Here is a 24,821-nt window from a genome sequence, read left to right on the forward strand (position 1 = left end):
TAAAGTCCATTTAGTCTGGGGATCCCCAGAGATGATTCTGATGTAGCCAGTTATCTTTTAAACAGGAACTTATTTTGAAACAATTAACATTGCACAGTTCTCAGTTAACTGTATCCATAAGCCTTTTGTGAGGAAAGCAACAATTGCAATAATGTAAACAATTCAATTTTAATTAGTGCCCGGACCTCCGGTTGGTTTCAGAGAGGGGGTTAACAAATAAGAAACAAACCAATGACTTTGTTGTCCTTTCACCGTGCGATCCTCCTCTTCGGTTACTCAAATTTACTCACTTGATTTTTGACATTCCCCTTCACCTTGGGAAATACCAACCGATTTCGGAGTTCCCACGGGCTGCAGATTCTTGTTAAGTTTCCTATGTCTGGTATGTCCGCTCCACTGATTGCAAGTCAATACTTGCCAATTATCGCAGTTGCTTATCACAATCCCTCTGTCAATTATATCCACTCCAGCAGTTGCAAGTTATTACTTGCCGATTACCATCTTGATTGGGCTATTGGTATTATTTTGTGCTATACAGGACTCCTCATAATCGCAAATCACTCATAGCGATTTACAAATGCCAAGCTACACGCGTTTCACCCTCTATGGCTAAGGGCTTCTTCCGGCAAACCTTTTTAGTGTTAACTAAACAGGATAGTCCAAGTGCCGGGCAAGATTGGCTTTATTCTTTCTGATATTTCATACTTTAATCTCTCTCTTCTATTCTTCTTGACTTTGAATAGTAGAGTAATATATATATGTGTGTGTATTATATAAAAAAAAAAAAATTTCCACAAACTTTTGGCTTCTCGCTGAATTTATTTACAATTGTGTTATGCAGTCGTCATAACACAAATGGTTGTAAGATCCCCTTTGTTCAGAAATAGCAGACATGCTTTGCCAATGTTTTTTTCGGAATTAAAAAGGCTGCTTGTTGCAGCTGTGCACCACACTTTAACCCCTTCACTGCAGGGATTTTTTAATCAGGTAGCTTGTAATGTTAATTTTAGCTGTAGTGTAGAGATTACCCCCCACCGGAGACATCCCACTTCCTGATCCCTCCAAAACTACTCTTTCCTCCCTCACCCACCACTGGTCACCACCAACAGTCTGCCAGTATGCACTTTTTAGGACTTTATTATTATTTATTTCTGCAGTGTAGGGATCCCTCCTCAACTGTCCAACCTCCCTGATCCCTCCCAAACCACTCTCTACCCCCCCCCCCTCTAATTTGTGTCCACCATCTTAGGTACTGGCAGCTGTCTGCCAGTACTCGGTTAATATAAATGTATTCTTTATATTTATTTAAATTTTATTTTTTTATAGTGTAGATCCCCACTTCCCCCTCCAAGCAATCTTGATGGAGGGCTCACCTCTCATGGTCCCTCCCTACCTTCCTCCCAAATATTGTCACTGTCTGTATCTGCGATCTGTCTTCATATGGTAACAGGAGCACGATCAGTGCTCCCTTGCCATATGAAGACAGATCCCTTCTGCCTCTGGCTGCGGTCTTAGCTGTCAGAGCCGACAGCTGGGACAACAGCATGAGGCAGAAGGTTTGACATAGCTACTACGTCAACAGGGTATGCTGGGCAAAGTACCATGTGATGTAGAAGCTACGTCCAATAGGCAGTAAGGGTTAATCCAAGAAATACTATGTAGGTCTATTATGATAACCACCTGCTACAGCCACTTTATCAGTGCTGTGGAATACATAATGTTTATAGAAATTGTACTGGTGTATATATATATATATATATTTTTGTAAGAAGAGTTTCTACTGAGAAACCAAACAATTTGTAATAGTTTTAATTTTTACTGCAAAATGTAGCCTGATATTTTTTTTCTTACAATTTTTTTTGCTTTTAAATATGTTTTTATTGAGGTTTCAAGAAAAACATTACAGACAATCATAGGAAACATATGATAGATACATGGAACTAGTAATCAATGCAAAATATTGTCCGCTATTAGAGGACACAGAACAGTGTCTGTAAAATATATAAATCAAACCTAAATTAAACCTCGTTTTTACATTTTATGATTCCCCTAATAAACTAAGGGCCACTCTTGGGCCTATGCATTTTCATGTGACATAGAGAAGGGGAACTAATACATCTCTAAGGCCACTCTTGGGCCATGACGGTAATGCTACATTCTCAACATTTTAGTAACCTGGATAATATCCATTGGGCTAACAAAGTATCATAACCTGCAAAGTCAACATTATTACATTAAGGTCAGGCTGTATGGAACATGCCAACATATGTTCCATGGAGTGTGAATAAATAGGAGGGATATAAGAGTGTTTGCTCAGTATTACCCTTTGGCATAGTTTTATATTAAGGGGTGTGGGCAACCTTGGGACATTACTAGCCTCACATATATATTAGTATATAATACTGACATGAACTTTGAGACCAACACATGAACCTGACCTACGCTTTACAGGTGTTTTCTTTACAGTAAGTAGAGGAATTCATATTCCCATATAGCAATAGACATCGATCTTAAAGTAACATACATCATAAACAACAACTTAGTTAACCAAAACAGTAGTGGTATAATGATAAACAAATGGCAGGAAACTATTCACAGCTATTGTGGGGTATTACCTACGTCCGGGGGAGTTACCAGGCACTGAGATAAGTCTAGGATATGAATGGTACCATTAACTTTCACATAGTGATCAAGGCTGGCTCTGTTTGCAGTGTCATGAATCAGGGGATGACTCTCATGTTTGCCAAGCCTTACAATTATAAAGTGATAGCTTTTAGACCCAGTCGGATATTAATGTGAAACTCTAATTTTAACTAGATTTGCCAGACCCATTGAAATCCTAAGTACATATATATCTCCTCCTTGGTTCTAGGGTTATAGTTCTCACCAAAGTCTCTCAACAAAGATAACGGTACTGATTATGATATGGGCAGATCCTATGCTGTCCCTGAGCTAATTCCCGGGCTATTTTAATAGAATCAAGGTGGAAAGATACTGCTAACACTGGTACAATAGCAAGGGGATCTCTACAAATCAGCCGTCAGAAACATACATTTTAGAGAGGGTACATTATCTGTTATGGGTTAAATAACAAAGGACACAAATATAAGGCGGCACATAATCTAAGTAACTGAATTGACCACTATTAACCATTCCCACTACCTTATGAATAAAAGAGGATTAGTTTCTTTTTCATGTTGTCACACTGCGCCCAATTCTGGATAGACCCGTGTGTGAAAGAACTTACACATAATCTGCAGTGTTGTACAGCGAGGCTAAACGAGAGTAACATCCTGTGTCGCATGTAATTATTATAAACTTAAGGCTCAATCTTACCGCAGGATATAAAAACTGTAACCTAATGTCAAACCAGCAGACGTATATCAAATGGTAACGGCAATATTGCTCTATTAAGGAAAAAACAGTGAGCTACTTAAAACAAATAAATAGCAAATAACGTCTCACAGTCTGGTAGTACAATGGGGCACAGAGCGAAAGTTACATATCCAGCTCTATGAACCACCACTGTAGACTGCCAGCTGCCCAAAAGTCCATCTGACATTACAGCGAGTCTGAAGCTATGGAAGTTACAATGTTCGTTTAAGCAGCTCCCGCAGTCCTCAGTTCAGATGATCCAAATTATCCCACGCCAACTCTTCTAATCGCTTTTCCCAAGAAGGTGACAAAGGGTGTCATCCAGTCTTGTCTACCAGCGTTCTCAGCTGTCTGAGAACCGGAGTCAAGAGATGAGGCCGCTGTATTGTATCTATCTACTTCAAATAAGCAATTAGCAGTCTCTTGTATGTCTGTCTGCCAAACTAACACTGCGCCCAGTGCAATCAGATACTTAGCGCTTTTCTCCACCGGCTTCTCCAAGTTAGAATAGTGTAGTATTTGGCTCTTTAGATTTTCTTGTCTGTCCGGCAAGGCAACGAACTGGCGGGTGAAATAGTTATAGATCAGTTCCTGGGGATCGGCCGCATCCTCTGAAGTCCGATCCTCACAAGCAGGCTTAATGTGCTCCTCATCCTGCCTCTGGCCACTCATAATTAGCGGTACTTCTGTATAGGATGACAGAGGAATACTGTTTTGCATGTTCACACACTGCGTTGGCGGCAAGAAGTTGTCAAAGCTTCTGAGTATTATCATCTCCAAGTCTAGCAAGAAGGCTTGTATATGTTGTGTGAGGTCTCCCATGATAGGTAAGAGATAGAGACCGTCCGATTGAGGTTACCTTTAGTCCCAGTGAAGCGGGTAGGTATTGGGAAATGGGAAATGTTCAGTGTATACAGCTGCTCGTCCTGTGTCTGCAGGATACTGGGGAGGGCTAGATAAAGGCTAACGCCATTAACAGGCCTCCGCTATGCAACACATCTGTTAGATCTTCCTGGCTGAAATCTGGGTGAATAAATATATGTTTCTGAGCAGTAGCTTCTGGACTGTAGAATATTGTTGAAAAATAGCTCAGATTATAAGATTTCAGAGCAGTAAATAGCGGTTTTATCTGCTCCTGTAATCAGCCTTAAAGGGACATTAAACCCAAATTTTATCTTTTATTATCCAGATAGAGAATACCATTTGAAACAATTTTCTAATTTACTTCTGTTATCTAATTTGCTTCATTCTCTTGATATTCATTGCTGAAAAGCAGATCTAGATAGGCTCAGTAGCATCTGATTGGTGGCTGCACATATTTGCCTCATGTGATTGGCTCACCCATGTGCATTGCTATTTCTTTAACAAAGGATATCTAAAAAAATTAAGCAAATTAGATAATAAAAGTAAATTGGAATTTTGTTTAAAATGTTATTCTTTGTCTGAATCATGAGAGAATTTGTTTGGGTTTAATGTCCCTTTAAAGAAAAGCAGCCCCCCCTTTTCTTACTATTTTGGTAACTTAATGAGGAATAATTTTAATTTTCTTAGTTCCATATTTAAAAGCCAATAATGAGATGCATCTATTTATGATTATTGACAATATTAATAGGTAGGGAATTAAAAGAACGTTTTCTTTTGTGATTCAGACAGAGCATACAATTTTAAAAAAAGTTTCCATTTTACTTCTGTTATCAAATTTGCTTAGTTCCAGAGGTATTCTTTGTTGTTGTTACTTAGGTAGGCATTTGGAGCACTACAGGGCAGGATATAGTGCTGCCATCTAGTGCTCTTGCAAATGGATAAAATTCTTGCAAAACGGCTGACATTTATGCTCCAGACATGTGCATGCTCCTGAACTTTTTTTTTTAACAGAAGATACCAAGAGAACAAAGAATATTTGATAATAGAAAAAGTTCTTTAAAAATCATGAAAGAAAGATTTGGGGTTTTCATGTCCCGTTAATCATAAGATACATTAATAAATAAATACTCCTGAATCTATATTACTCTGTGTAATCAAATAATTTACGTTTATAAAAATGCATTTTCTCATGAGGATTTGTCTTATTGGCATTTATATGTTTGTGATTTGTAGTTTCAGACTTTTCGATGACTTTCCATATACTCCTCCTGGTTTTGCAGAGAATCTGGACAAGGTTATAGAAAGAACTTTGCAGGTTGTGGAACTTGCCAGTGATACATGGCTTGTGACCGGACGTCAACCTATTCCCATTATAACTGCTGCTGCATACCTATCTTGGCGGTCATTAAACCCTTCCTGCCGCATGTCCTGCAGCATCAACCAGTTTTGCAAGTTGTCTGAAACAGAATTGCCACCACCAGCAAAGAAGAGGAAGAAAGAGATTGAGGATAATTTGCTGAAACTGGCCATTCACCTGCCTTGGTTGAAAGTATTGTCTGTAAACAAGAAAAATGTGGTGCAGCACTTGGGTGACATACTGAAGCATCGTGTGTACCTTCTCAGACAGACTCTGACTGCGGCAGAAAAATCTGCCACAGAGACAAAGACATTAACTATGGATACAGAGGAATCGACTACCAGCACAGGAACCCCTTCTCCTGCACATCAACATAAAGAGACTCCTGTTATGCCTTTCCTTCCACCATGCCTCACAGAAAAGAGAAAATATGTTAAGGCATTTTCCAAAGGTCCTCAAGACATCACAGGTGATGAGGACATCTCAGACAGTGAAATAGAGCAGTACTTGCGAACACAGGCTGAAGTTGATACATTCCTACAGGTCAAGGATGCAATGGTAAAGCCGCAAAAGATTCCGAAACTATAAAAGGAAGATCAGGCAATAGGTTGGCACTAAAATAACGATACAGTTTAGGTGTCTTTGGTACTGCTAAGCCCTTCGATGGTTGGGTAACCAACAGTAAATTGCAGAACACTGGATTTCTAGGACTAAAGAAAATATAAAATGAAGGCATTAAATAAACAATAGAAATCATGATGTTTGTGTCTTTAGTGAAACAAAGACCAATATGCTGCTAAAGTAGTTTTTAAATAGAGAACCATTAATTAAGAGTTATTTTTATATAGTTTATGTTGATTGTAATAGAGGAAATATGTTTAATGTAAAATCCTGAAAATTAGTTAATCCTGTCCTGTTAATCTAAACGTACGGAGCGTCATTAAACATCTTGTTACACCGCAAAAATAGACACAAATATAGAATCGTACAAAATAAATGTTTTTTTGTATTTTTTATTTTGTACTATACTTAATTTATTATCTGACACAAGTTACTGGCTCTGTCAGGTATGTCTTGTGAAATATCTTGCATCCATAGCAGTAGCTTTCTTTGCTGTTGTCACTGCATGGTAAATTTACTTTTTCTACTTGCTAGTAAAATATTTTCTGTATTCATTATATGCAGCCACAGTAATCTCTTTCACAAGTGGTATATTTAGGTTTCGTAATTCCGTAGACATACACAAATCTGCCCTAATCATTACTGCTGATTTCAAGATATTTTATCCATAAAGATTTCCTTCAAATGGCAGTGAGAGTCCATGAAAACATTCATAACCTATGGGAAATACTTCACCTGGCTATCAGGAGGAGGCAAAGACACCCCAAACAGAACATTGAAATATCCTTCCCACTTCCCCATCTCTCTCAGTACATTAGTTCTTTGTCTCGTTTCATGTAGGTAGGCATAGAGAGGTGCTCTGCTAAAGATTCAAATTTTATTGTTGTTAATGGATTGTTTCCTGCAAGAAAGGACAGGGGAGCAGCTCTCTTAGTAGAGTTTTGGTAAATGTTAGCTTCTGGATGCCGCAGGGAAGTTCCCATGCCTCCTTCAGTATAGTTATGCTATCCTCCCCACCAGGCAAACAGTGTTGGTTACACTGATTTTCCTTATGTCTTAGGTCCTTGTCAGGATGAAGATTGCTACTGTCAGACCTGTTACTACAGCAAGTGCTGCCCAGGACAGCAGATGATTACGTACTGGATGAAAATCTCTGACTGGAAGAAGCTACTTTAATTTTCCTTCTGAATGATTGTTGCCTAAGAGAGCAGGGTGAGCTGTAGATGACTAAGGGAGACCACTGATGCATAGACCCTTTCCAGGTTGTGGGATAGTCAGGCCAGTGGCTTTATTTAGAGGGTGGTAAATGGTGCTGTGACTCTTGTGGTTCCAATGATCAATGCCCATTTATGATGCAGTTCATTATGTATGCTGCCATTTTATTTCATCTTCATAACTCTGGTCCCTTCATCACCGGGTTGTTGGACACTAAATATCCGGTCTATATAGGTCAGCTGGGCTCTCTCAGGAGTAGTATCGATCCTGGACAACTAACTTTTAGTGTGCTCTAAGGGATAGATGGGGCAGCTACGTTTATGGGAGTGTGAAAGTTTTTCTTTTCATAGCTGTCCTGCGGCAGTTGGAGTTAATTTTTTTTTTTCCTGCCACAGGATCATTTAAGCGCTCACTCCCCCCACTTTACTGAGGCCTAGGCAGTGTTGGAGGCCTTTTTTCTCACGGAGCACTTCAGAGGAGATCGCCATATCTGAACCTCCTGGTGAAGCAGTGAGCAGTGGGGGCGTGCCTATTTTGCCCTTATTTTGGGCTATGACTATCCCTCATGTTACAGGGATGTTAGCTTGTATTGTGCTGTTATCAATCTCCAGGTCGTTTTTATTGCAAGGAGGAGTGTACAAGGAGCACAATGCGGCTCAGTATAGATCATGCTTTATACTTAGGCTATAGAAAATATTATATAAGATGTCTTTTCAGCATATCAAAGACTTCAACTCTAATTTTGTTGCCTAAAAGAAATGTTATTTCATTAGCATGCAATATGCTTCATATCACTTTTTTCTGCTGTAGGGATTTTTAGCATTCCAAATGCTTAATTTCACTTATTTCTATTGCTCAAAAAATTTATTTATGGTAATTTATTAACATTAGATATTTAATCTCCCTTTTTTCTGCTATAGAAAATATTTCTGTTACACTAAAGAAATATATATGATACTTTTATTCTGCTGTAGAAAATATGTATTTGGGGTGATTAGTAGCATTACAAAAACCGTAATCACTTATTTCCAACACAGTAAATAAATATATATTAATAGCATATAAGATGATTCCTCTTGCTTATTTCTGCTGTAGAAATTATTTAATTATGGGGATTAGTAGCATTACAATGCTTCCTCTCACTTATTTCTGATGCACTATATATATCTATATATATATATATATATATATATATATATGTCCAAAGTAGAAATGGCTGCAGCACACCAGATGAAGTTTAAATTTTTTTATTACAGGCAGTGAAATACAGGCGACGTTTCGGGCTTCTGCCCTTTCTCAAGCCAAGGCGACTTTCACTGCTTGTAATAAAAATGTTTTAAACTTCATCTGGTGTGCTGCAGCCATTTCTACTTTGGATATCAATATCTGTCAAAGGTGAGACAGAGGCTGCTTGCACCCTCATACTGTGGTGAATTGGTACTGGACTTTACCATATATATATATATTTATTTAGCGTTACAATATTTAATCTCTTATTGCTGTTGGAGAAGACATATATATGTATGGTGATTAGTTTAATTACATATTATCAATCTCTTCTATGATACACTATAGAAATATATGTGGTACTTTATTAGCATAAAGATGCTTCATCTCATTTATTCTAATGTAGAATATATATATATATATATATATATATATATATATATGTATATGTGTGTGTGTGTGTATGTATGGTATTACAAATGTTAATTTCACTTTTATATGGATGCACAAAGGAAAAATATATGGCGCTTTATTAGCATTAGAGAGACTTAAAATCTCTTATTCTGCGGTAGAAGACATATACACTCACCGGCCACTTTATTAGGAACACCTTGCTAGTACCGGGTTGGACCCCCTTTTGCCTTCAGAACTGCCTTAATTCTTTGTGGCATAGATTCAACAAGGTGTTGGAAACATTCCTGAGAGATTTTGGTTCATATTGACATGATAGCATCACGCAGTTCCTGCAGATTTGTCTGCTGCACATACATGATGCAAATCTCCCATTCCACTACATCCCAGAGGTGCTCTATTGGATTGAGATCTGGTGACTGTGGAGACCATTTGAGTACAGTGAACTCATTGTCATGTAAACCAATTTGATATGATTTGAGCTTTGTGACATAGTGCATTATCCTGCTGGAAGTAGCCATCAGAAGATGAGTACACTGTAGTCATAAAGGGATGGACATGGTCAGCAACAATACTCAGGTAGGCCGTGGCATTTAAACAATGCTCAATTGGTACTAAGGGGCCCAAAATGTGCCAAGAAAATATCCCCGACAACATTACACCACCGGCAGCAGCTTGAACCGTTGATCCATGCTTTCATGTTGTTTACGCCAAATTCTGACCCTACCATCTGAATGTTGCAGCTGAAATAGACTCATCAGACCAGACAACATTTTTCCAATTTTCTGTTGTCCAAGTTTAGTGAGCCTTAGCGAATTGTAGCCTCAGTTTCCTGTTCTTAGCTGACAGGAGTGGCACCTGGTGTGGTCTTCTACTGCTGTAGCCCATCTGCTTCAAGGTTCGACGTGTTGTGCATTTAGAGATGGTATTCTGCATACCTTGGTTGTAACCAGTGGTTATTTGAGTTACTGTTGCCTTTCTATGATCTCGAACCAGTATGCCCAGTCTCCTCTGACCTTTGACATCAACTAGGCATTTTCGTCCACCCAACTGCCGCTCACTGGATATTTTCAGACCATTCTCTGTAAACCCTCAAGATGGTTGTGTGGGAAAATCCCAGTAGATCAGCAGTTTTTGAAATACTCAGACCAGCCTGTCTGACAACACCATGCCACGTTCAAAGTCACTTAAATCCCCTTTCTTCCCCATTCTGATGCTTGGTTTGAACTTCAGCAAGTCGTATTCACCACGTCTAGATGCCTAAATGCATTGAGTTCCTGCCATGTGATTGGTAATTAGCAATTTGTGTTACCAAGCAATTAAACAGGTGTACCTAATAAAGGGGCCGGTGAGTGTATGTATGGTGTTTATTAGCGTTACCAATGTATATAATTATTTGTGCATCAGAAATATCTCACTTATTTGTGATGCACAAATAATTATATATAGTAATTTCGTAACATTACAAATGCTTCCTCTTTCTTATTTCTGTTGAAGAAATTGAAAATATGGTGATTTTCTTAGCATCACATGCTTAACCAGACTTGCTGCTAATGTGAAAAGAAAGTACTTATGTTGACTTATTTGCACTATAACGGTTTATACACTCCTTCTGTTGCAGAACAAAAATATGTATGGTTAGGGGACACCCGGGCGGCGGCCATCTTACAGGTCGCACTGAGCTTCAGCTCCTCAAGCTATCTTCATTGAAGCCTGATTTAGCAGTGTATTTCTAGCAACACCTTGCTCAAAACAGTGGAGAGGCTGGACTGAAGAAGTCCGAATTCAAGATATAGGGTTTTTGAATAGTGACTAGGCTCTATAGCCCTCAGTACCGGACTTTGCACTTTGAGGCCTTCCCCTATCATAGAAGCCTCAGCCTGTCCCCAAAACTAGCTGTGCCCTGAGTGCGCAGTACAAATCCAATCTTAATATGGATTCAGCTACCTTTTTGTTATTGAAGCTCAGCAACCTTCTAGATGCCTATCAAGTTGCTTTTGAAAAAACCCTGCAAACTGGGATCTACCCGTCCACAGCTACTGACTGGGATGAAGCCATGTGGGGAGACCGCGTCTCTATAGAGGTGGAGAGAGATGCAGCTTCTGTGCCCCAGCAGCCAATACAAAGCAATCAAGCTGCATTTCTAGTAGATCGGCAAAGTTCTCTGCCTACCCCGAGACAAGAAGATCCAGTCGGTTCTGATAGTGCATGTATCGGCGGCGGAGATACCTTGGGACCCTGGCGGACCATGCCGCATGCCAATGCTACTAAGACAGCTCTGGATCCTACACACACCATGCACTGTGAGAAAGGAGGATGCTTCGTGCTGAGGCCAAGTAAAGGTGGTGAGAAATTCGAGTCTCATAGCAAGGCTAGTTTACCTCCTATACAGCCAGGCGGTCTGGGAACAGGCACCTATTGCAACACCCCCACGCTAGCAAACCGCTCCAGACCACGCCATGCAACTGCAGAGATTTCTGAATACTTGCACGCTCATGGTATACAGAGGCCTTTTTCAGCCTGCGACCTGACTCTTACTTTTCTCAGAGAGGAGGATTATTTAGAGGTACTCTGTCATCGGGGGGACGTCTGGCTGTCACAAATATCTTACCCGCAACGGACCCTGGAGAGCCTGGTCACTCGTGAGCACTTCTGGGGCAATGCGATCCAGGATGGGGCTGCCGGGAATAGCAGGCTTGTCACGGATCGATCTTCAGCAATGCATCTCTGGAGGTGCGCACACCAACATACTAGGTCTGCTAAACAAGGTATAGGCTAATGTCACTGTGCCCTGATTCTTTCTAAGCACTCTCCGGATCGCTTCTTTCTAAGGCACGGTTCCTCCTTTATGATGGCATGTACGCCTGAACTTTGGACTGATTAGTGTCTTAAGAGAGCTATAAATTACCAACCTTGTCAGTGCCTCATTGTACTGTTGTAAGATTATTTACAGGGTGAAATGTTCCCCCCTCTACTTAACTTGTGCTTTAAATTCTTTGAACTTGCCATAACTGTCATTGCCCTATACATAGGAGACGAAGTACTGTTGTTCAAATTTCTAATTTATGCCCCCATCTCCCTCATGAGGATTGTAAGCCTGTTATGCTCCCTTACATGCAGTCCCACTTTTAATATTTGCTCCTGGGGTTGGCAGATGTTACAGTTTGTCAAACACCTCTCACTTTGCTATTATGGACAATAAGCCTAATATAAACTGTATATAACTAATGGTCCAAGAGTGAACTCCAGGGCAACTACCATATACGCTATAAAACTTTTCAGGGGGTCCATGAGCAACTAGTAAGGTAGCTATCCATATGTTAATGTTTTTCTATAACACAAAATCGAGGTCTCTGAGATATGCCGTAATGGCTGTAATTTTAATGCCTGGATGGTTTATGTGTTCTAAAGTTTGTCATTATATGCATCATTTATGTGCATTACACTATTTTCTAAGAGGCCAGGTAGTGCCTTTTCCCTTACATCCCCCGCCCCAATCCTACCTGGTTCCCAGCGACCCAAAAGTGGTCGTTTTCTTTCATTAGGGGGTTATCATTTATTACCAAGCTTCTAAATACAAAAAAAAAAAATGAGGTCTTTTTAGGTACATCTAACTTCCGTTATATGACATCAAATACTAATGTTAGTTGTAGTACAATTGTTATGTCATGCCTTCCTTTTACAGTTTGGAATTCTGTTTATGTGTATCTGCATGGTGCATTTTCATGTAATTTTTATTCCTCAATAAAAATCTATTTTAAAAAAAAAAAAAAAAAAAAAAAAAATATGTATGGTTACAAATGATTAATCACACTTATTCTGATACAGCAAATATATATGAGGATTATAGCAATGCAAATACCTAATCATGTTTAATTTGATTTAGTGATACATATATATGGTGATTTATTAGCAGTTCAAATGCCTAAATGCACTTTTATTTCTGATATACTGAATAATTGTTTCTTAGTCATGAATCTTTGTGGTAACAGATGATAATTTCTGGTTATTTATGATCTTTCCAGTGATCTATGTTTACATAGGTCTAGTGAGTTATTAGCACTGCCAGTGTTGTAACATACTTATTTCTTATCCGAATAAGAATATTTGTTGGGTCTCAACATTACCAATATTTATACAGAAGTACTTTTTTCTTGTTTCGAAAATAAACATTTCTGATGGCTTATTGACTTACCAGCACTGAAACTCATTTATTTCTTATATAGAAGATTAATATATCTAGTGGTTTATTAATATTACCAGTGTTTATACATACTTATTTCTTATATAACAGATAAGCATATACAGTGGTTTCATAGTGGTGTGGTATCAGTGCTTTTAACATACTCGTTTTCTTATATGGAAAATAAATGTATATAATGGTTTATCTGCATTGCTGGTGCTTTAAGCATTGACAATGTTTACCATTCTTAAAGACATAATTATCTTCCATTTATAAGCATTAGCCAGTGCTTAACCTTATTTCTTATAGGGGCATTATACATATAATGTGGTTTATTAACATTATCTGTGCTTAATCATGCTTATTTCTTATATAGAAAAAATGTGTATCTGGTGTTTTTGTCAGTGTTACCAGTGTTTTACCATATTTGTCTTATATGGACAAAAAAATCATATATACTGATTTATTAGCATTAACAATGCTTCTCCAATACTTGTAAATGAATAATAAGCTTCTATGGCGGACTATCTACCTTAAATGTACTTATCCGCACTTATTTTTTATTTTTTTTTAACAATATACAGATCTGGTGGTTTTATCATCATTCCAATGATTAACCATTCCTATTTCTTATATGGGAAGTAAAATGATGACGTGTTTTATAAGCAGTTTCATGGCTTAGCTATACTTATTTCTTACTTTGGAAATAAACATATCTGATGAATTATCAGCATCTCCAATGTTTACTCATACTTTATTTCTTAAATGGAAATATTCATATCTGGTGATGTTGTCTATAGTACCTGTGTTTAGACATATTTATTTCTTATATGTGTGTGTGTGTGTGTGTATGTATGTGTGTGTGTATGTATGTATGTATATATATATATATATATATATATATATATATATATATATATATATATATATATATATATATATATATATATATATATATATATATATATATATATATATATAGGAACAACAAAAAATTGAGGACTGCAGGATCAGTTTAAACCAAGTGGTTTATTCAGGCTTGGGTGATTACACGCTCAGTGGGTTACAAGGTGAGGTGTCATGGATCTGACGCGTTTCGCGCATGTGCAATGCGCTTCATCAGAGATCATACATGTGTGTTCAACAGGTGAGGTGATATACAAAGTGTTAGCCAATCAGGAACGTTTTAGAGTACATTTAACCAGGTGCTAATGCTGTTAAGCATATTGTGTGTGACTAATTAGTAACAAGTGATCTGGTTCGTGTGCTAGTGCAAGCAGAGAATAAAATAAAAAACTCATTTGTTAATAACATGCATGCTTATTGTTGCCTACTTGCATAACATTACCTTTCAACCGATAATTGTCGGAAAGGGAAATTATACATATTTCTTCTGTTAAGTGTGATCAGTCCACGGGTCATCATTACTTCTGGGATATTACTCCTCCCCAACAGGAAGTGCAAGAGGATTCACCCAGCAGAGCTGCATATAGCTCCTCCCCTCTACGTCACTCCCAGTCATTCTCTTGCACCCAACGACTAGATAGGATGTGTGAGAGGACTATGGTGATTATACTTAGTTTTATATCTTCAATCAAAAGTTTGTTATTTTAAAATAGCACCGGAGTGTGTTATTATCTCTCTGGCAGAGTTTGAAGAAGAATCTACCAGAGTTTTTGTTATGATTTTAGCCGGAGTAGTTAAGATCATATTGCTGTTTCTCGGCCATCTGAGGAGAGGTAAACTTCAGATCAGGGGACAGCGGGCAGATGAATCTGCATAGAGGTATGTAGCAGTTTTTATTTTCTGACAATGGAATTGATGAGAAAATCCTGCCATACCGATATAATGTCATGTATGTATACTTTACACTTCAGTATTCTGGGGAATGGTACTTCACTAGAATTACACTGTAAGAAATACATAAAGCTGTTTAATAACTAGAGATTATGTTTAACGTTTTTGCTGGAATGTAAAATCGTTTTCATTTGCTGAGGTACTGAGTGAATAAATGTTTGGGCACTATTTTTCCACTTGGCAGTTGCTTAATCTGTTTTCTGACAGTTTCTGTTCTCCCTCACTGCTGTGTGTGAGGGGGAGGGGCCGTTTTTTTGGCGCTTTTACTATGCATCAAATATTTCAGTCAGCAACTCATTGTATTCCCTGCATGATCCGGTTCATCTCTACAGAGCTCAGGGGTCTTCAAAACTTATTTTGAGGGAGGTAATTTCTCTCAGCAGAGCTGTGAGAATTATAGTTTGACTGAGATAAAAAACGTTTATTCTGTAATTTGTTTCCTGCTTTCAGAATTTGTTATCTTTGCTAATGGGATTAAACCTTTGCTAAAGTTGTGTTGTTTACAAGGATTGAGGCTATAACTGTTTCAATTTATTAATTTTCAACTGTCATAGATCTTCTGTGCTTCTTAAAGGCACAGTACGTTTTAATATTATTCTAATTGAATTGTATTTCCAAGTTGCAAGTTTATTTGCTAGTGTGTTAAACATGTCTGATTCAGAGGATGATACCTGTGTCATTTGTTGCAATGCCAAAGTGGAGCCCAATAGAAATTTATGTACTAACTGTATTGATGCTACTTTAAATAAAAATCAATCTGTACAAATTGAACAAATTTCACCAAACAACGAGGGGAGAGTTATGCCGACTAACTCGCCTCACGTGTCAGTACCTACATCTCCCGCTCAGAGGGAGGTGCGTGATATTGTAGCGCCGAGTACATCTGGGCGGCCATTACAAATCACATTACAGGATATGGCTACTGTTATGACTGAGGTTTTGGCTAAATTACCAGAACTAAGAGGTAAGCGTGATCACTCTGGGGTGAGAACAGAGTGCGCTGATAATATTAGGGCCATGTCAGACACTGCGTCACAGGTGGCAGAACATGAGGACGGAGAACTTCATTCTGTGGGTGACGGTTCTGATCCAAACAGACTGGATTCAGATATTTCAAATTTTAAATTTAAACTGGAAAACCTCCGTGTATTACTAGGGGAGGTGTTAGCGGCTCTGAATGATTGTAACACAGTTGCAATACCAGAGAAAATGTGTAGGTTGGATAAATATTTTGCGGTACCGACGAGTACTGAGGTTTTTCCTATACCTAAGAGACTTACTGAAATTGTTACTAAGGAGTGGGATAGACCCGGTGTGCCGTTCTCACCCCCTCCGATATTTAGAAAAATGTTTCCAATAGACGCCACCACAAGGGACTTATGGCAAACGGTCCCTAAGGTGGAGGGAGCAGTTTCTACCTTAGCTAAGCGTACCACTATCCCAGTGGAGGATAGCTGTGCTTTTTCAGATCCAATGGATAAAAAGTTAGAGGGTTACCTTAAGAAAATGTTTGTTCAACAAGGTTTTATATTGCAACCCCTTGCATGCATTGCGCCGATCACGGCTGCAACGGCATTCTGGATTGAGTCTCTGGAAGAGAACATTGGTTCAGCTACTCTGGACGACATTACGGACAGGCTTAGAGTCCTTAAACTAGCTAATTCATTCATTTCGGAGGCCGTAGTACATCTTACTAAACTTACGGCGAAGAATTCAGGATTCGCCATTCAGGCACGCAGGGCGCTGTGGCTAAAATCCTGGTCAGCTGATGTTACTTCTAAGTCTAAATTGCTTAATATACCTTTCAAAGGGCAGACCTTATTCGGGCCCGGGTTGAAAGAGATTATCGCTGACATTACAGGAGGTAAAGGCCATGCCCTGCCTCAGGACAAAGCCAAAGCCAAGACTAGACAGTCTAATTTTCGTTCCTTCGTAATTTCAAAGCAGGAGCAGCATCAACTTCCTCTGCACCAAAACAGGAAGGAGCTGTTGCTCGCTACAGACAAGGCTGGAAACCTAACCAGTCCTGGAACAAGGGCAAGCAGACTAGGAAACCTGCTGCTGCCCCTAAAACAGCATGAATTGAGGGCCCCCGATCCGGGATCGGATCTAGTGGGGGGCAGACTTTCTCTCTTCGCCCAGGCTTGGGCAAGAGATGTTCAGGATCCCTGGGCGCTAGAGATAATATCTCAGGGATACCTTCTGGACTTCAAATACTCTCCTCCAAGAGAGAGATTTCATCTGTCAAGATTGTCAACAATCCAGACAAAGAAAGAGGCGTTTCTACGCTGCGTACAAGAGCTCTTGTTAATGGGAGTAATCCATCCAGTTCCACGATCAGAACAGGGACAGGGGTTTTACTCAAATCTGTTTGTGGTTCCCAAAAAAGAGGGAACTTTCAGACCAATCCTGGACTTAAAGATCCTAAACAAATTCCTAAGAGTTCCATCGTTCAAGATGGAGACTATTCGGACAATTTTACCTATGATCCAAGAAGGTCAGTACATGACCACTGTAGATTTAAAAGATGCTTACCTTCACATACCGATTCACAAAGATCATTATCGGTACCTAAGGTTTGCCTTCCTAGACAGGCATTACCAGTTTGTGGCTCTTCCATTCGGATTGGCTACAGCTCCAAGAATCTTCACAAAGGTTCTGGGTGCTCTTCTGGCGGTACTAAGACCGTGGGGAATCTCGGTAGCTCCATACCTAGACGACATTCTGATACAAGCTTCAAGCTTTCAAACTGCCAAGTCTCATACAGAGTTAGTGCTGGCATTTCTAAGGTCACATGGATGGAAGGTGAACGAAAAGAAAAGTTCACTCGTTCCACTCACAAGAGTTCCCTTCCTGGGGACTCTTATAGATTCTGTAGAAATGAAGATTTACCTGACAGAGGACAGGCTAACAAGACTTCAAAGTGCTTGCCGCACCCTTCATTCCATTCAACACCCGTCAGTGGCTCAATGCATGGAGGTAATCGGCTTAATGGTAGCGGCAATGGACATAGTACCCTTTGCACGCTTACACCTCAGACCACTGCAACTGTGCATGCTAAGTCAGTGGAATGGGGATTACTCAGACTTATCCCCTTCTCTGAATCTGGATCAAGAGACCAGAAATTCTCTTCTATGGTGGCTTTCTCGGCCACATCTGTCCAGGGGGATGCCATTCAGCAGACCAGACTGGACAATTGTAACAACAGACGCCAGCCTTCTAGGTTGGGGTGCCGTCTGGAATTCTCTGAAGGCTCAGGGACAATGGAGTCAGGAGGAGAGTCTCCTGCCAATAAACATTCTGGAATTGAGAGCAGTTCTCAATGCCCTCCTGGCTTGGCCCCAGTTGACAACTCGGGGGTTCATCAGGTTTCAGTCGGACAACATCACGACTGTAGCTTACATCAACCATCAGGGAGGGACAAGAAGCTCCCTAGCTATGATGGAAGTATCAAAGATAATTCGCTGGGCAGAGTCTCACTTTTGCCACCTGTCAGCAATCCACATCCCGGGAGTGGAGAACTGGGAGGCGGATTTCTTAAGTCGTCAGACTTTTCATCCGGGGGAGTGGGAACTTCATCCGGAGGTCTTTGCCCAAATACTTCGACGTTGGGGCAAACCAGAGATAGATCTCATGGCGTCTCGACAGAACGCCAAGCTTCCTCGTTACGGGTCCAGATCCAGGGATCCAGGAGCAGTCCTGATAGATGCTCTGACAGCACCCTGGGACTTCAGGATGGCTTACGTGTTTCCACCCTTCCCGTTGCTTCCTCGATTGATTGCCAGAATCAAACAAGAGAGAGCATCAGTGATTCTAATAGCACCTGCGTGGCCACGCAGGACTTGGTATGCAGACCTGGTGGACATGTCATCCTGTCCACCTTGGTCTCTACCTCTGAAACAGGACCTTCTGATACAGGGTCCCTTCAAACATCAAAATCTAACTTTTCTGAAGCTGACTGCTTGGAAATTGAACGCTTGATTTTATCAAGACGTGGGTTTTCTGAGTCAGTTATTGATACCTTAATACAGGCTAGGAAACCTGTTACCAGAAAGATTTACCATAAGATATGGCGTAAATACCTATATTGGTGTGAATCCAAAGGTTACTCTTGGAGTAAGGTTAGGATTCCTAGGATATTGTCTTTTCTACAAGAAGGTTTAGAAAAGGGTTTATCTGCTAGTTCTTTAAAGGGACAGATCTCAGCTCTGTCCATTCTGTTACACAAACGTCTGTCAGAAGTTCCTGACGTCCAGGCTTTTTGTCAGGCTTTGGCCAGGATTAAGCCTGTGTTTAAAACTGTTGCTCCACCATGGAGTTTAAACCTTGTTCTTAATGTTTTACAGGGCGTTCCGTTTGAACCCCTTCATTCCATTGATATAAAGTTGTTATCTTGGAAAGTTCTATTTTTAATGGCTATTTCCTCGGCTCGAAGAGTCTCTGAATTATCAGCCTTACATTGTGATTCTCCTTATTTGATTTTTCATTCGGATAAGGTAGTCCTGCGTACTAAACCTGGGTTCTTACCTAAGGTAGTTACTAACAGGAATATCAATCAAGAGATTGTTGTTCCTTCTTTATGCCCAAATCCTTCTTCAAAGAAGGAACGTCTACTGCACAACCTGGATGTAGTCCGTGCTCTAACATTTTACTTACAGGCAACTAAGGAATTTCGACAAACGTCTTCTCTGTTTGTCATTTACTCTGGGCAGAGGAGAGGTCAAAAAGCTTCCGCTACCTCTCTTTCTTTTTGGCTTCGTAGCATAATTCGTTTAGCTTATGAGACTGCTGGACAGCAGCCTCCTGAAAGAATTACAGCTCATTCTACTAGAGCTGTGGCTTCCACTTGGGCCTTCAAGAATGAGGCCTCTGTTGAACAGATTTGCAAGGCTGCAACTTGGTCTTCGCTTCATACTTTTTCCAAATTTTACAAATTTGACACTTTTGCTTCATCGGAGGCTATTTTTGGGAGAAAGGTTCTTCAGGCAGTGGTTCCTTCTGTATAAAGAGCCTGCCTATCCCTCCCGTCATCCGTGTACTTTTGCTTTGGTATTGGTATTCCAGAAGTAATGATGACCCGTGGACTGATCACACTTAACAGAAGAAAACATAATTTATGCTTACCTGATAAATTCCTTTCTTCTGTAGTGTGATCAGTCCACGGCCCGCCCTGTTTTTAAGGCAGGTAAATATTTTTTAATTTATACTCCAGTCACCACTTCACCCTTGGCTTTTCCTTTCTCGTTGGTCCTTGGTCGAATGACTGGGAGTGACGTAGAGGGGAGGAGCTATATGCAGCTCTGCTGGGTGAATCCTCTTGCACTTCCTGTTGGGGAGGAGTAATATCCCAGAAGTAATGATGACCCGTGGACTGATCACACTACAGAAGAAAGGAATTTATCAGGTAAGCATAAATTATGTTATTTAAGTTATGCACTAATGTATAAAGAAAACTGCCTAATTGTGAAAACTAAAAATAAAAAAGAAAAGGCGTGGGTGTCTATAACTATGCCGCTGGAGTCATGATTAATTTTTTAAAAGGGAAAAAAGAAGATAATACTCTAATAATACTAAGTAATAAAATTATTAGTTAATGTTAATGGTAACCGATTACCAGTAAATGTCTGGTATGATGATTAGAGATAGGAAAATGAAAAATTAAAAAAATTAATTAAAATTAAAAAAGACATTGTGTTTTGACTGTGGAAATGCGGCCGCCAATTCTACTGAATAATAATGTATAGAACACTAAGGAACCATGTACATGAGAAACTCATGTATAGGTTTGACACTAAAAGAGCTTATTAAGTGTCTGTAGGGAAGGAGGGAAAAAGAAGATAAAGAATAAGAAAATTAGTTAGAGGATTTTTGCTTTTACATGACAAAATGAACAAGAGTAAAAATTGTGTAACTAAACTAATAATAAAACTATGTTTTTTTCTTTTTCTTTACTTTACTGCTCTTCTATAGTAGCTGCAACTAGTATCTCTCTTGGTGATATTTATGCCTAATCTGCAGTTATCTAGTGATCTGAGTCTGATTTGGGCCAGCTTATGAAAGTAGCTAAATATAGAAGGGCATAAGATTCTTTTACGGATTATGTACCTACAGTCTACTCTATTGCCCTTCCAAGGAAGTAAGATATATACTCAAATTTACTGAATAAGTCTGTGAATTAGTGTCTACTTCCTATATTGAGTATATCAACCACCTGGGTGGGCTAAATGCACATCCGAACTTTAGTACTATGGGAAATGTCAGGTATATGATGACCTACTGGTTCATAATTGTTTGGAAAGGGGGGGGGCAGGGTCCTCAGAGTGGGCAAGTGTATGGCAATGAGGGAATACATTGTACCTTATCACTTATCCAAAAATAGATCTAGATCCTGTCTCTTGTTAATACCATTGGGATATTTGGTTTGGAGAGTAAAGATCCAGAATGCCTCTTGCCTGAGTAATTTACCCATTCTATCACCACCCCTGATGTCCCTTCTGATATGATCAATGCCTATAAAGTGGAACAGATGTTTTTTGTGTAATCCATGGGTTCTAAAATGTTTAGCGACTGGAGTTTTAGATTTATCTTCATCTAGGGAGAGGAGATGTTCCCTAATGCGGTCTTTTAAAAGACGAGAGGTAAGTCCTATGTACTGAGCCGAGCATTGTAAGCATGTTATTAGGTAAATAACATAGGTACTGGTACAGTCTATTCGATGTTTGATGCGATAGGTAAGACCTGTTTGTGAAGATGTGAAATGCTCTGTTTTGTTGGTGTAATTGCAGCTTTTACAGATGTGGCCACATCTGTAGAAGCCATTTGAGACAGATAGCCAGTTGGTAGATGTGCTTGGTTTATTAAAAAAGTTTTTTTTTATTTTTTCGCCTATAGTAGGGGCCTTTTTAGCTACACATCTAATGTGTTTCTTAGTGATGTCTTGTAATTGGTTATCACTTTGAAGTATCGGTAGGTATTTTAGAACTATATCGCAAATTTTATAGTATTGCTTACTATAGGCTGTTGAAAACACTACATTATTTGTTTGTGAAGTAGTTTGGGTGATTGTGTCTTTTTGTTTGTAAGAACCTGAAAGTAGTTTTTCTCTATCCATTTCTCTGACCTTTTTGGCAGTTGATAGTAGGAGGTTTTTTTTATAGCCTCTTTCTTGTAGTCTTGTAGTGATCAGGTTTGCTTGAATATTATATTCTTGGAGTGTGGAACAGTTTCTGCGGGCTCTAATGTACTGGCCTTTAGGTATACCTCTAGTGGTATGGCCCACATGACAGGAATCCGCTCTAAGAATGGTATTCCTAGATAAGGATTTTCTGAATATAGTAGTAATTATATTCTTCTGATTACTTGCTGTTAGTTGGAGGTCTAGATATGGAATGGTATTATCATCTATGGCATGGGTAAATTTCAGATTAAGATCATTGGTATTTAGCCAGTCCACAAAAGAGACGGCACTATTATGGCTGTCCTTGTTCCAGATGACCAGCAGGTCATCTATGAAGCGACCATACACAACTACTCCGTCTTCAAAGGGGAAGCCTTCACAGAATATATGGTTGAGCTCGAACCAGCCCATATATAAGTTTGCATAAGCGGGGGCAAATTTTGCCCCCATGGCTGTGCCACATTTCTGTAAATAAAAGCTTCCCCAGAAGACGAAGTAGTTGTGGGTAAGTAGGAACCTAGTGATTGAAACTAGAAAATCAACATATTCTATGGAGAAATTTGTGTACCTCATGATCATATTTTTCATGGCCTCTAGTCCCTTATCATGGGGTATGCTGGAATATAAGGCTGACACATCAATGGTTAACCATTGATAGTCAGAATGCCATTCAACTTTCTCCAATTGTTGCAGTAAGTGTGTACTGTCTCTTATGTAGCCCGGAAGGGATGTCACTATGGGTTGTAGGATAGAATCCAACCAAGCTCCTAATTTTTCACATAGAGAGCCCATGCAAGCCACAATGGGACGCCCTGGAGGGCTGGATAGTGTTTTGTGGATTTTAGGAACGACCCTGAAAGTGGGTATCAATGGGTCATCTGTGAGAAGACGTTCAAAAACTTCACGAGTGATAAAACCCTCTTCCAGTGCCGTATCCAAAAAATCCACAAGTTCCCTAGTGTACCCTACTGTGGGGTCAGACTTTAACTTAGTGTATGTGTTATCATCATTCAATTGGGTGTTGACTTCCCTAAGGTAATCGGCGGTGTTAAGTACCACTACGACTCCCCCTTTGTCCGCTTGGGTGATCACTATGTTGGGGTTGTCGTGTAGTTGTTTCAAAGCCAGTCTCTCCATACGGGAGATGTTGTTATATGTGTTGGGTGATATCTTGATCTCATCATGTAATCTAACAATATCTCTTTGTACTGCTTCTTGATACATTTCTATGCAGGGACTCCTAGATTGAATGGGGTAAAAGTAGGAGTTATCTTTATTGGCCTTGCCGGTATGTGCTGGAGTGTGTCTCTGATCATTGTTCTGTAAGGATATAAGTGAATTAAAGGTGCTAGTGGGGTTAAAATAGCAAACGGCTCCGGTTTCCACATTTTAAGGGTTAACAGCTTGAAAATTGGGGTGCAATACTTTGAATGCATTAAGACACTGTGGTGAAAATTTGGTAAAGATTGGATAATTCCTTCATAGTTTTTCACATATTCAGTAATAAAGTGTGCCCTGTTTAACATTTAAAGAGACAGTAACGGTTTTGTTTTAAAACGGTTTTTGTACTTTATTAACCAGTTTAAGCCTGTTTAACATGTCTGTACCTTCTGATAGATCATGTTCTGTATGTATGGAAGCCAATGTGGTTCCCCCTTCAAATATATGTGATAATTGTGCCATAGCGTCCAAACACAGTAAGGACAGTATTGTCACAAATAGTAAGGTTGCCCAGGATGATTCCTCAGATGAAGGAAGTAGAGATAGTTCTACATCTTCTCCTTCTGTGTCTATACCAGTTATGCCCGCGCAGGCGACCCCTAGTACTTCTAGCGCGCCAATGCTTGTTACTATGCAACAATTGACGGCAGTAATGTTTAACTCCATAGCTAATATTTTAGCCAAAATGCCAGCATTTCAGAGAAAGCGCGATTGCTCTGTTTCAAACACTGTAGAGCAGGAGGGCGCTGATGATAATTTTTCTGTCATACCCTCACACCAGTCTGAAGTGGCAGTGAGGGTGGGTTTCTCAGATGGAGAAATTTCTGATACAGGAAGAATTTCTCAGCAGGCAGAACCTGATGTTGTGACATTTAAATCAGAGCATCTCCGCGCATTACTTAAGGAGGTGCTATCTACTCTGGATGATTGTGACAATCTGGTCATCCCAGAAAACTTGTGCAAGATGGACAAGTTCCTAGAGGTCCCGGTGCACCCTGATGCCTTTCCGATACCTAAACGGGTGGCGGACATAGTGAATAAGGAGTGGGAGAAGCCAGGCATACCTTTTTGTCCCTCCTCCTATATTTAAGAAATTGTTCCCTATGGTCGACCCCAGGAAGGACATATGGCAAACAGTCCCTAAGGTCGAGGGGGCGGTTTCTACACTAGCCAAACGCACGACCATTCCCATTGAGGACAATTGTGCTTTCAAAGATCCTATGGATAAAAAATTGGAGGTTTTGCTTAAAAAGATTTTTGTACAGCAAGGTTACCTCCTTCAACCTATTTCGTGCATTATTCCTGTCACTACA

At 39.7% G+C, this 24,821-nt stretch overlaps 1 protein-coding gene across 1 annotated transcript in view; it reads left to right on the plus strand.

The window, feature by feature from the left end:
- Nucleotides 1-6,610, plus strand: part of BRF2 (BRF2 RNA polymerase III transcription initiation factor subunit) — a 29,336-nt gene extending 22,726 nt beyond the window's left edge. Inside the window, exon 4 of the mRNA XM_053717748.1 lies at nt 5,473-6,610. Within this exon, the coding sequence (XP_053573723.1) occupies nt 5,473-6,184 (712 nt within the window). The 3' untranslated portion in view covers nt 6,185-6,610. The remainder of the gene's footprint in view (nt 1-5,472) is intronic.
- Nucleotides 6,611-24,821: the final 18,211 nt, after the last annotated feature.

Source organism: Bombina bombina, chromosome 6 (assembly GCF_027579735.1).
Source record: "Bombina bombina isolate aBomBom1 chromosome 6, aBomBom1.pri, whole genome shotgun sequence".
Lineage (NCBI taxonomy): Eukaryota > Metazoa > Chordata > Amphibia > Anura > Bombinatoridae > Bombina > Bombina bombina.